Consider the following 14,510-nt stretch of genomic DNA (forward strand, 5'->3'; position numbering starts at 1 on the left):
AATATTTTCTAATGCAAATACATAATCGTCATATTAGTTTATTTGTGCAAATTACTGTTTCTTTTACTGTAATCATATTATTTTCATATAATTGCCTTTAAATGTGTAAATAATGACTCCATTTATATCAATATCAACATACCCCTGAGTAATTTAATGAAACCATTTGAACTTTAATTACACGTGTACATTTCAAACATTCAAAGGACATCATTTGTTTAGATTTACATAAAGTTAACAGTAAAGACATTACTTTACAAGTTTATTGTAATAATGTTGTTTTAAATTTCACACACTATATATACAGTGATGATTTCATTTTAAATAAAACATAATTGTTAATACAACATGACACCAATGCTATATAGGTCTTTTTCTCCAACTAGACTACATATGAAGAAATTTACCAAAGACATAATGTACAATGTGTATGAAGTATCTCTAGTCGCAGAGAAGCTTGTACTCAGTGCGCGATTTTGCAGTATATGCATGGTATGCAGCAATTCCTTGTCCAGACATCTATCACTGGAATAGACTTATCTTTATGAACGACTTGGAATAGTGCAGCATTTCACATGTGTTTCATACCACTTTTTGCCAGAATCATGTAAAACATTCTGTTGGTCACTGTTATAATCTTCAAGATGGCACTGCTGACTTCTTTCTTGGAGAAGCTCAGTCTCCTATATATTACCAGTCTCACTAAACTTGAGTGTATGTGAGTGGGTTGTTGCTGCCCATGTGACAGAAGTGGTGGTAAGACTTCCTGGAACACATAAGCAGCATGTCATTCCATTGGCACCAGTTAATATTCTTAGCGTAAAATGTTTCGTGCTTAGTAAACAGGTCAGGGATAAGTGACAGCCATAAGAAATATGGTACAGAGTAAATCACATAAATAACTTTCTGCTGGGATTCTGTTTACATGGAATGAGAAAGGGACTCTGATTAGATGACAGAAAGAGACTGCAAAAATGTAAATAAATTAATGTGACAGAGTAACATCAAAGAGATGTTGGCATATAGATTGTTAACACTTCAGAGATATGCAATTTCTGCAAACAAAGAAGGAAGAAAAGGGGAAGGTTAGAATTAAAATTTTAAAAATCCTTCATGAATATATTTATCTTGGCTCTGGCATGGTTCCAGCTCTCTGGTGAGTGAGGGTCAGCTTATCTAAAGTTAATATTGTATATTCCCAATATTTATTTCTGTTTTCAACTTTTACCTGTGTATGTGGGCACCTGATTTTGCATGTTGTTATCCTGTGCCCAAATAAATATTCTTAATGTGTTGTACTACAGTCAGTGTGTTGATTTGTGCTTGCATTTTCTCAGTTAGATATAGAAAAACACAGAGGTTCTTATGAACATTGTTACTACCTTTCATTAGACTTTAACTTTACCTATTCTTGTGGCATGTTTATGACAGCTTGTACATTTTTATGAAACTGAAATACTTTTCTTAATTAGACAGAAAAATGTGTTGTCTGAAGATTTTGATTTTTGTTGTTTGCATATCAAATTACTGGATAGTTTTGTTATTAAATATTTCTAATATAACCAGAAGAAGTACTGAATGAAACAAAGCAGAAGTGACTTCTTATCTTAGTCTAATTGTATTGTATCCAAATTTTCTGTATAGTGATAGACTTTTAATATTTATGTGTTATTTGAGGAATAGTACTGATTTTTTAATGCATGGTTTTATCCTTTGGTAATGATATCAGGTAAACTTCCAGTCTCTTTGATGCAGTTTTATTTGGTGATTTGCTTGCAAGAGATAAATTAGAACATCACTTTATTGCTTTGTCATTTTTTTAATTACATCTTTTCTAATATCTACTAAAATTTGGATAAATTACTTGCTAAGATATATCTCCTGTATTTTGAAATTTAAAAAATTCTTTATTCACTCATGTATGTTAAAAATGTTCAATATTGAATCATAGTTTGAATAAGCTGCATCAATAAATATTTTTAGCAAGATAAATTCGCATTAGCTTCAGTATCCCGCTATTGATATGGTTTTACCTAATAGCATCTTTTGTCTTGGGAAAAACAGATGCTTTGCTGTATCTGCTTTCTCAGAGTGTTCCTTTTGACACTGCTGCCTGGATTAACAATTTTACATATGATAGTTATATTGCAGTTTAAAGGACTTTGCAGTATTTTCTTATTTCCCTGTTTGCAGATGTGGGGATGATGATGATGCAGTCAGGCATGGTGAAAGGTGGCTTGAATGCGACCTACCAGAACTATCTGGAGGGTAGGGCTTGCCTCTGCTCCTCTGCTTTCAATAACAAAAATAATATTTCAGATATTTAATACTGAGTTTTTTGTCTGTCCAGTTGTTGGTTGCCACCTGCGTTGTGTCCATTTGCTAGTTTCTTCCTTGCTGCCCGCAACGCTTGCCTCAACAGATGCCTTTGATTTGTACAGAAGAATGTGTCTCTTTTGAGTGCATGGCTCACTGACCATTATGTACTGACTGTATTGTAAGCACTGTGGCATTATAAGCCAAATTTGATAGCTGTAGTACAGGAATGGTGGTTTCAATAGCTTTTAAGCACGAACATCCCTTCCCTTAGAAACCTTGCCAAAGCAACAGTTCATTTGTTATACTTGATGCTTGTGTAAAGCTACATACTTATGCAATTAATTCTACTTTTAGTAATCATTAATTCACTATTTATTATACTTACAAACTGTGAAGATACTTTGTAATTTAACAAGTAGAAGAAGGTAAAATGCTCGCTTACCCATGTCAGTTCCAACTCTATATGACAGTACGCATAAATATATCGTTGTAATGTATTTGACCCATATAAATCAGCAGAAACAAGAATTTCTTTAAAATTGTGTGTGTAGGTGTTTAAATCTGTGATTTGGTATCAATCTCACTGGACATTTGAAGTCTGAACGTTAAATAGTACATATGGTTGTGTTGGTTCCTTCTTAGGGACATTCAGATTGTTTTCTCAGTCCAGTTGTTGTACATTGTGGTGGTTTTCTTTGACTACAATAACTTATCTATACTGCAGTGGATATCAACTTCTTTGAATGAAACCTCCTTCATCACAGTAATTACAACATGTATTTATGAATTATCATTCAAACAGAGTAATCAGAATATGCACATTCATACAAAAAACTGTTGTAATATCTACATTATGCTTCTTCATAAAAAAAGGTATGCAGTCTTACATTCATCAGTGGATCTTGGAGGCAGATCTTAAAATGGATGAGTGTGATTAATCACAAGTAAATTAAGTTGTAATTCTAGTATAAAAGAGATACATGGCATATTAATCAAGTAAATGAGCAATCACAGAGTACATTGTGGCATATTGAATTGAACTGGACTGTACCAGTAACAGAAATGTGGTAGAAGTTCCTAATTTGTTTCACAACAATTAAAGTATTAATGGAATTCAGAATATCTGAGACTTCTATTATGAGATAAGTGTAGTAAATTCATTAAAAAGGTTTCACACATAAAACAACAAAATATTCATGCAAACACATGTCATAAAGTCCTTCATTTCTTAAATGATAATGAAAGAACATTTTACAAAATTGTTTAGTCAGAAATCCATAATATGTATTCAAAATGTCCTTTAGTGTCTTTTATACATGCATGCACTCATTGAATGATGGAAAAAAAACTCTTCCACGCAGTCTTGAAAAGTTTTGAAGTTTCCATGACACATTGGTTATTCATCTATGTATTGCATAAACCAATTTTTTTATGTTCCTTCACACATGTTAGTCAAAAGGACAGAGGTAAAGTGAAGATGCAGTGAATGGAAGTGGTCCTTCCTTAGCTTCATATGTCGAGGAGAAGGAGTCTGTCATAATAAATATCCAGTGCATGTTAAACAATTTGACTGAAAAATGCTGGAAGACCCCTCATGCATAAACCATATAGTTTTCATTTTTTATTGGAAGGCATCCTGTAAGGAGTCTAGAGATGTGTTCTGAAACAAGTTCTTGTAGGCAGAAACTATAATTTATACTAGAAGAACATGGTACTAGCAGACAATCATGTATCCTTCCAAGCCAACACAGCTACTGTGCTGGTGTCTAGCCTAAGATGTATCATGAGGATTTTCATCTGCCTACAAATACTGGTTATGAAGAACGTCATTTGCACATCTTCCAGATCATCTGTACACAGTACCGATGACCGAAACAACAGGCTGGTGTAGGTTCTTTTCTGGCCAGTGAAAAGTTGTCAAGCACTCTGCATGTGCTAAAGATGAATGTGTATAGATACATCAGTAGTTCATGTTATAATATAAGATTTGAGAAGATGTGATGTGTTGGTACTTGGTTCTTTGACAATGTGTGAAATAAACTCTTTCTGACATATGACTAGAGCTAATCTTATCCTGTGTCAGTAAATAACTGATGTTGCTGTTCTGTCTCTATGAAGTGTTGATAAACAGAAGCAAATGTTGTATGAGTCAATTGTCCAAAATCGTGTTTTGATACAATCGTTTAGCTTCACATCCATTATCATTTGTGCGGCTCTTCATGAAAGTCATAAATGCCTGATCGTGAGAAGAATAACCCTCCATGGTTAAACAGGAGCTTATCAGGTTTCTCAATATTTCTTAATCTGTGAAATACACAGGTTTCTCAGTACTTCTTCATGTGTAAACTATACAAATTTTTCCGTAGCAACACCTGCGATCATGGATATAATGGGTGCACTAGTCACTACCTTGTCTGTCAAAATGAATTTTAGTTGTTAGCTACAAACACTTGTTGGGTTTCTCCCTAGAACACATTGAACAGAAACATTTACTATTACATCAAAAATGGTGAATGCATGGTCACATGGGAGAAATGAATGTGTGGTCATGTGTGAGAAATCCAGCCCCAAAAGTTTATGAATGTGTTTCTCATATTTTCTACACTTGACAGCCACTTAAGTGACCAACTAAGCTTGCAGGACTTGGCATGAAATTCATTTTCTAATTATGAGAGTGTTGCCCTTTCTGCTCTTTTATTTAATCTATAAATGTTTATCTTTGCCTGTTATTAATGACAAAATACAATGGAAAATCCAGGATTGAATAACAATATGGAAAGAATAGACTGCTACTCACCACTTGGAAGACAAATTGAGTGGCAGACAGACACATTGAAAAAATGACAGCTAAATATTAATAGCTATAGAACTAAGTCCTTCATCAGATATAGACAAAGCAAGAAACACTTGTGCATAACTCACACACACATTGCCACTGTTGTGTATGGGCACTAAGCCCTGACAGTGACTGTATCTGAGGTGAGCAGTGATCTTTGTTGGTTCATGTAGTAGTGGAGGTACAGAACGGCTGCTGGGTAAGGTGGGGAGGGGGATAGCAGGGTAGCGGTCGGTGAAAATGCTAGTACTACCTTTGGGTGTGTGCAGGGGTATATTTGGAACGGAACAGTGGGCTGTTGGGTACAGCTATGGGAGGCTCTGCAGTGGGGTCAAAAAGGGAAGAAGAGAGAAGTACAAAAGTTATGTTCAAATAACTGACAGATGAAAACTGGTTACTGGACCCAGACTCACAACACAATCTTTGTCTTTTTTTATAAATGTTCTGCCAGATGAACCATCTGAAGAATCCTCTTTGCATGACCCATAGCAGTAATCTAGCAGTTCCAATATTGCTAACCATATACACGGACTCCTGTAACAATGAGGCTGGTACATCATACAAAAAAGAGTGGAGTGTGGCTTATTCGTAACCAGTTGTGTGTTTGTGACCAGCAAAGTGATCATTTATGATAGTCTAACAGACACATGGATTCAATCACTTTCATGACATATTCTGTTACATACAAACAAAATTTGTAACTTCTGTTGACCATTTTAGTGGTAATATATTATGCATTGGATAATAGCTATGAATGCATGACTTAGTGTGCATCAGTGGAGTTGGCATAGCACTAAGATGAAAAATATGAAATGCCCAAATTAAGTTTTACATTGTGGTACAAAACTGGTGTGTCCATTTGTTCGTTGCAGAATCAGAATGATTCACATCAGGGGTAGCCCTAACAAAATGGAGAAGAGATAACTGTCACCCAATTTAAAGCTCCATTATTTGGAGGCGATGAACTTAGAGAGCTATGAGCATTCCTCAGGCACATGAATTATCAGTTTTCATGTAATAACATCAATTTATTTGTCAAAGTTCAGATAATGTTTATTGATTTCTGAATAAAGACAGAAAACTGTTAACTCTTGGCTACCAGTGACAGAATAAAAAATAATAGCACGGGGGTGCAAGGTACTAAACAAATAATTCAGTTGAGAGATCTCAGTTTCAACACTCAGTGCTCCTCCTCAGTTCAAATAACTCTCAACTCACCCAGCAAAATTTAAACAATCTCACAACTTTACAGATTCTCTGACAAGTAATGAATGGCGTAGTCAACAAGATAGCCTGTTATCCCTTTGTACTTATATAAAGTGCATCAATAATTCCCTTGCTGATATAGTCTCTGACAAAATTATATTTAATGTCAACATGTTCATTCTTTGATGCTCCCATGTTTCAAGTAAATGAATGCAAGAATCCTTAGAGTAGTTGACCTTGAGACCCATGTCAGTCAGTAGTTGAATTAGTCACAGAAATTCAGCTGCTGTTGTGGCCAAGGCAACATCTTCTGTTTTAGTTGGAGATAGGAGATTCAGCTTTGACATTTTGTTGTCCAACGAATAATATATCCATGCTCTTGCAAAAGGGATCCCCATGTAAACTTCCTGTCTTATCCACTGCCAAAACTTGCATCTGCATAGCAGAGAACCAACTCTGCTCCTCCTCTTTCATAGTGGAAACCAAAATTCAGCGTTCCTTTAATGTATCTTGTTACTTTTTAAAGTCCCTTCTAATGGCCCTCTCTTTGTTTGCTTTGGTATCTGCTGAAATAATTTACTGGAACACTCAGTTCTGGTCTTGTAAGCATAGCATACATCAAACAACCCACTGACAGACAAAATACACTCCTGGAAATTGAAATAAGAACACCGTGAATTCATTGTCCCAGGAAGGGGAAACTTTATTGACACATTCCTGGGGTCAGATACATCACATGATCACACTGACAGAACCACAGGCACATAGACACAGGCAACAGAGCATGCACAATGTCGGCACTAGTACAGTGTATCCACCTTTCGCAGCAATGCAGGCTGCTATTCTCCCATGGAGACGATCGTAGAGATGCTGGATGTAGTCCTGTGGAACGGCTTGCCATGCCATTTCCACCTGGCGCCTCAGTTGGACCAGCGTTCGTGCTGGACGTGCAGACCGCGTGAGACGACGCTTCATCCAGTCCCAAACATGCTCAATGGGGGACAGATCCGGAGATCTTGCTGGCCAGGGTAGTTGACTTACACCTTCTAGAGCACGTTGGGTGGCACGGGATACATGCGGACGTGCATTGTCCTGTTGGAACAGCAAGTTCCCTTGCCGGTCTAGGAATGGTAGAACGATGGGTTCGATGACGGTTTGGATGTACCGTGCACTATTCAGTGTCCCCTCGACGATCACCAGCGGTGTACGGCCAGTGTAGGAGATCGCTCCCCACACCATGATGCCGGGTGTTGGCCCTGTGTGCCTCGGTCATACGCAGTCCTGATTGTGGCGCTCACCTGCACGGCGCCAAACACGCATACGACCATCATTGGCACCAAGGCGGAAGGGACTCTCATCGCTGAAGACGACACGTCTCCATTCGTCCCTCCATTCACGCCTGCCGCGACACCACTGGAGGCGGGATGCACGATGTTGGGGCGTGAACGGAAGACAGCCTAACGGTGTGCGGGACCGTAGCCCAACTTCATGGAGACGGTTGCGAATGGTCCTCGCCGATACCCCAGGAGCAACAGTGTCCCTAATTTGCTGGGAAGTGGCGGTGCGGTCCCCTACGGCACTGCGTAGGATCCTACGGTCTTGGCGTGCATCCGTGCGTCGCTGCGGTACGGTCCTTGGTCGACGGGCACGTGCACCTTCCGCCGACCACTGGCGACAACATCGATGTACTGTGGAGACCTCACGCCCCACGTGTTGAGCAATTCGGCGGTACGTCCACCCGGCCTCCCGCATGCCCACTATACGCCCTCGCTCAAAGTCCGTCAAATGCACATACGGTTCACGTCCACGCTTTTGCGGCATGCTACCAGTGTTAAAGACTGCGATGGAGCTCTGTATGCCACGGGAAACTGGCTGACACTGACGGCGGCGGTGCACAAATGCTGCGCAGCTAGCGCCATTCGACGGCCAACACTGCGGTTCCTGGTGTGTCCGCTGTGCCGTGCGTGTGATCATTGATTGTACAGCCCTCTCGCAGTGTCCGGAGCAAGTATGGTGGGTCTGACACACCGGTGTCAATGTGTTCTTTTTTCCATTTCCAGGAGTGTAGTTAAGATTCACCTATGTACTCTACACCATTATTCAGCAGTGGTCTGCTTTGCATTGTGGGTTTGGTCTCTAATGGTGTCTTAGCCAGGTTACAATCATTTATGTCAGCATGTTCCAGTAGTTTTTGAGCATGTGTAGATTGACTTATAATCTTTCCATCATCTGACCTTTTGAAATCAGTGCCAAGAGGTTCTCCCATTTCTCGCTTGAAAAATCAATTTTCCAAAGCCCCATTTAATCTTGTTAATCTCTTCAAAGTTACTTGTAGTAGTTATAACATCATCTGTGTATAATATAAGATACACTCTGCTTTCTTCTAAAGTACCAACATACAGTCATCTGCCAGTGTTTGATTGTCTAAGGACACCTACTTTGACACTATCAATTGTTGGATTACATGTATGAGAAGCCTGTTTCAGTCCATACAAGTCATTTTTGATTCGAAGATTTGATTATTTTGACTTGTGACATCTTGAGGTATCCTCAAGTAGATCTCTTCAAGTAGTTCCCCATCAAGAAAGGTATTTTTGACGTAAATTTGGCATTAAATAGAGCCTCCTCAATGATGATTGACACCAGTGTTCTCGACATAGCCAAACATGCAACAGGAGCATATATTTCATAGTAATCCTAACCCCTTCTCTGAGCACAGCCTTTGACTAGAAACCTTGCCTTATATGCTTTATATCTTTCAATATTTCCATCTTGATTTTGTTTAATTTTGAACACCAATTTGCTATCAGTTGATTTCTTCCCTGAATAGCACTCAGTCAAATCTCAAATCACAATAAATTCCAGTTACTTTTTCTTCATTGATCACATCCCTCCATCCATGTTGAGCATGTCTCCCTTGTATATCTTAATAGCATTCAGGACCATCAACAACAAATGACTCAGCATGCCAGGCCAGTACTGCGTAATTGTCAAATCATTCAGGCATCCTTCGGTCTCTGTTGCTGTGTCAAAGTGTTTTGTTCCTTTTCAGGTGTCTTGATCAAATCTCTCAAATTTCCTGTCTTCTTTCTTCTTTTTGTATGTTTTGTACTCTTCTGTCCTGTTTTTGTCTGTCCTGTTTTCATCTTCTCCTAAAAGCCACTGTTCACTAGCTATCCAGTTGAAAATAAATTCCATTTCATCAAAAATTGCACCCTCTCCTGAAATAAGTTCTTTCTGCTCTGGACACTAAAATCTGTATCTATTTGGATAGTAGCCAATAAAAATGGATCTAAGTGAACAAGTATCAAAATAACTAAAAGTTCCTTTGGAATTTTTAAAGAAGCTGAACAACCAGAAGCCTTCATCTTCTTGAGGTTGGGTTTTGTCCCAAATCATTCAGCTGATGGTACTTTTCCTACCAAGGCTGCAGTTGGACTCCTACTTCTAATATAAACCATTGTCAACACTGCTTCTGTCCATAAACTCTTGTCAAGTTTGGATTTTGGAAGCTTACAGTGCACTTTATTCAAAATGGTCATATTTAGACATTCAGAAACCCCATTCAGCTGTGATGTATATCACATTGTGAACTCAAACTAAATGGCCAAGTCTTCTCAGATAGTCTTCGGCTCATTTGATATATAATCATGCCCATTATCACAGTGAAGAGGACTTGTTTTCTGATTAAATTGAGCTCTAGACATTACTTCAAAATTTTTTTAAAACTTTGGCACTTCTGACTTAGCTTCCAGAAAATATACACAAGCAAAATGAGTGAAGTCGTCAATAAATGTCAAAATGTACTTTTCATTTATCATATGAGATTGGAGTAACAGGTCCAGTTAGATCACTATGAGTATTTTCTAGTGGTCTGGTTTGTTCTACTTTTTGTGTTTTATGGGGCTGTGATGTCTGTTTCCCTTCAATACATGTAGCACAAAAATAATAATCTGACTTGTCAGATTTTAGGTTTATTTCATCACCTTGCATCTGCGACTTATGAATATGATCATAACTCAGATCTGCAAATGTTTCTGTTGGTGAAGCTGCATGATGTTGATGTTCCTTTTTTATGTGTAAAGATTAGTATGTAGATGTCTGACTCACTCCTTTGTCCAATGGCAAGAGTCACACTGTTCTTTCAAATAATACCTTTACGGTTCTCAGAAACTACTCGCAGACCTTCTGATTCTATTTTTCATATTGTCTGTAGGTTATAGCAGAGTTCTGGATACCTGACAAAATATCTGTAATCAATATAAGAATATTCTTGCCATTTACACCACTCATAACTTCAATTTCATGACACACGTAGCATATGAAAATTTTCCAGACTTCACAACATTGATTTTAATTGGCTCTGGCAATCCTTTCACAATTTTCAATTGTTTATTGCTATTTATTAAATGCTTTGTAGCTATGGAATCTAAATACCATTTAATTTCAGTTGAAGTTGCTGAGCTTTCATAACTAGCTGCAGGGAAACAGTAATTGTTCTCTTTTCCATCTTGATCATCAGTGGCTGCCCTTGCAGAGTTTTGTTTTGGTTTCTCTCCTTAGTTTTTCTTAGGTTTCTGCTGGTCTGATATTTTGTGTCCTTTCAACCCACAGCTATAAAAAGGAGAAACTATTAGTACCTCTGTTACCTGATTTAATACTATCACCAGTCTTAGATTTCTGTATTGGCTGTGGAAGAAAAGTTGATCCTCCTCATCCCACAAGGCAGTGGGTGCCATGTGCTCTTCCTCAGAGGAATGTGTTGCCAATTTTGTTGTACCAAATAATCTTCTCCATTTTTGCTACCATTGATGTCTTAACCCGTAACTCTTGACCTGGGTTCTATGGTACACTCCATAGGATTAGATCCCTGCATGGACTCAACCATCACTCTGGCCTATTGGACTGTAGGATGCCTATACCCACAATGTGAACTCATCAGACAAGAATTGCTCAAGCTGAGGAACAGGGGAGGTGGTCTAGTCTACAGAGTAATGATTTTGTAAGATGCTAGTAGAGATGTAAAATAGTCCAAATCAGAACAGATTCATGTATCATTCTGATGTGTATGTCAAGGGAAGGAAAATTTAGTTAGTTGGTACAGCAGTATTTTTACATTGAGATAGTGGTGTTTTTATGTTGGATGTATGAAAACATCAAGTGTATTTAATGACAGGAATGAAATGACACCCTTACAAAAAAAAAAAAATGATTGAACATGTCACAGTTCCATAGCTCTTGTCAATCCAAAGATTGGTTTGAACACCTCAGTGCTTTACTAGGCATAGTCCTGTAGGAGATGGTACGCCATTGCCTTCTTCTGACATTTGAACTGACTTGCCCAACCAGTTATAGGGAGACCTATCATTAAATACGATTTCAGAACCACAGTGGCACTTGACAATGTTCACGTCAATAAGCATTGCCAGAGATGAAAGAAGTGATAAGTGACAGATAAAAATGCTAGTATTGCCTGGGGATCAAACCAGAGACCTTTGTATTTGTAAACAGGCCCCTTACCACTGAGACACCAAGCCATACTATGGTTCCATATATTTATCAAAATCATGACAGTCAGTCTAAACTTAACAACATACAGGAGACAATTGTGGAAAATGTGTCTATCATAACAGTTAGCACTCAGATACTGGCAGCCAGATATGTTCTAAATTATACTCCATTTATCAGACTGCTTTGCTCTTTATCTGTTTAGTATTCTGTTAGCTTGTCATGTTCATTTGTTATCATTAAAATATCAAATTTATCTCAACTCTGTTTGTGTATCTGTTCCATTTTTTCTGCCCTGCATCCACATCTTGCAGTGCTCTTATTCAAGTCTAGCATCATCTGCACATTTTCTGCAACCAATGTTCAGAGATGCACTCATGTCAGTTTTACTATATTTTCTCCTTGTCATGACATTATCTCTTATTGCAGTTCTTGTGCATTGTCACTTTTAATATTTTGTGTACTTTCATAACTACTACCCATTTATTGGATGGAGAGGAACGTTTGCTGTGTGTTCTATTTTTCACATAGAATCCAAGAAAACCATATAGCTGGTGGAGTGTAGATCTAAAAGATTTACCGATCATGAAAGAGAAAAGAAAAGGTATGCTTTCCAATTGGAATAACAATGACAAACATCTTATGTGATTCTGGTATGCACTCATACATATTAAGTCACAAACACAGACAGGAAACATACACATATAAAGATTAAGGAAATTTGCAAACTTTCAGGGTCAGGGGCTCCTTCTTCTGGCAGAAGGCTTGAAAGGGAAGGAAGAGAGACATAGACAAAACACTGGTGAGGTTTAGGAAATGAGGAGAGTTTGGAAAAGCTGCCCAAGCCTAAACACCATAATCCCATCACCAGTCGTCATTAAGATGAAGTAAATAGTTTATTCACACTGCAAAAGATTTAGACCTAAGATGACAGTATTTCTACAATATTGTTGGCGTTTATCTCTTTGGTGCTGCTGTGTTGAAAGTGCATCATGTATCAGCATGATGAGTAACAGAGGTTGAAAGTATTTGGTATAACATGTCATCAGCAGCATAGTTTGTCATGTTGACATTATTTTTACATACTATCTCACCCCCTGCATGTCAACTCCTAAATTATACAAAATATTTATTGATCATCCTGTACACATCTTACTCTGTACACCCTACACACATGATGTCTCAGACTTCCTTTGTATCATGTTTCACTGTCACTGCACGTGATTCATTTATTTCATCAAGTCACTTCATAATCTGAAAGTAAAGTGCACATCCAGGCTGCCACTCTGTTATTTTTAGTAAAGTAAATAAAAATCTGGAAGCCAAGCCAGATGCCTATGTTGTGCATTGCCTCACTTCAGCACTTCTTTGTTATTTACACAGTTGTGAGTGCTGCATTATTCAAATATTTCCATATTGCATGATACAGTAAAAAAAAAAGAAATGAATATCATTGGAATTCTTTGTTGTTTTATATGATTAAAAATTCATTTTGTAAATTAAAAGGTTTTTTTTTGTTTATTAAAAGAATAAATTTCCTTTAAAAAGTAACATTGTTAAACACTGTGTCATTAGATGAGTTAAAACAGAAGTGTAATACAGAAAAATTAGCACTACTTACCTAACATTTACATACCTAATAGTATGAAACTAATTTTGGTGTATTACAGAAAATTGTTAATGAGAGTAAGATGTTGAACATGTATGTTATGAATTTCATAAATCTAATCAAGAACTGAAAGTGATCCAGTTAATAAATGGTTCAGTTGACAGTATGAAAAGCTTGATAACAGACACTCAAAAGAACACATTCTTCTATGCGGTATGGAATGGCTGGAGCTATTGTGTGGTGTCTGAATTCTGCAATTCAGAACTACTGGCATATGAAGATGTTTGCTAATCATTGCATTTTAAATCTTAGGTGATATTTAACAAGAAACTTATTAATATTAAGTTACTGGTACTGCCATTGTTTTCTTTCCTTTTGGAACTTACTGGAATTACTCTATTGGTTGCATTAATTGTTATATTTTCAGTATGGTTAGCTGAGCACGGTGCCACTTTAGTATATCCATGTAGTTTGCTTTCCTATATACAAAACTAATTTTTCTAGACAACTGCTTGTCTGCTTTCATAGATTAGACAAAATTATTGAGAGCCTGTCACACTTACTTCAGTTGTGTATGTCATTTAACTTGTTGATTACTGACGCTTCTGTGTGGTTTGTGCTACTCTCTTGCTATAAAGCAGTACTTGTATTTGACCAGAAATAAGAATAAGAATATGAAACAGCATTTCACAGTATGTTGTTTAAAATTAAAAGAAAGCAAGAAAGTGATCTAGGATATGTATTCCCTTTACGTTAGGTCAATAGGGTACAAAAGAAATTTCAAAAGAGTAATAATGAGTGATGGAGTGATGCTAGGTTGAAAATTTTCCTCATATTCCACAGAACCTATGTTTTCTTATTAAAATGGGATATGGTTGTAAGAACTCCTTCACAAAATGAAACAGTATTTTTCCTTATAAGATGTATTAATTATTTTATTCAAACTTCAGCTGTCTTAATTGAAATTATGCAGAAGCTAATTTCTTGATGGCTTAAATGATGATGCCTCCTTGGCATGTAGTATCATTATTT

The 14,510-nt window shown here is 37.3% G+C and overlaps 1 protein-coding gene across 1 annotated transcript in view; it reads left to right on the forward strand.

Moving 5' to 3' along the window:
• The window catches only part of LOC126462459 (calcium-activated potassium channel slowpoke), a 915,336-nt gene that overhangs the window by 487,643 nt on the left and 413,183 nt on the right, over window positions 1-14,510 (forward strand). Inside the window, exon 14 of the mRNA XM_050096074.1 lies at window positions 2,194-2,268. Within this exon, the coding sequence (XP_049952031.1) occupies window positions 2,194-2,268 (75 nt within the window). The remainder of the gene's footprint in view (window positions 1-2,193; window positions 2,269-14,510) is intronic.

Source organism: Schistocerca serialis, chromosome 1, assembly GCF_023864345.2.
Source record: "Schistocerca serialis cubense isolate TAMUIC-IGC-003099 chromosome 1, iqSchSeri2.2, whole genome shotgun sequence".
NCBI lineage: Eukaryota > Metazoa > Arthropoda > Insecta > Orthoptera > Acrididae > Schistocerca > Schistocerca serialis.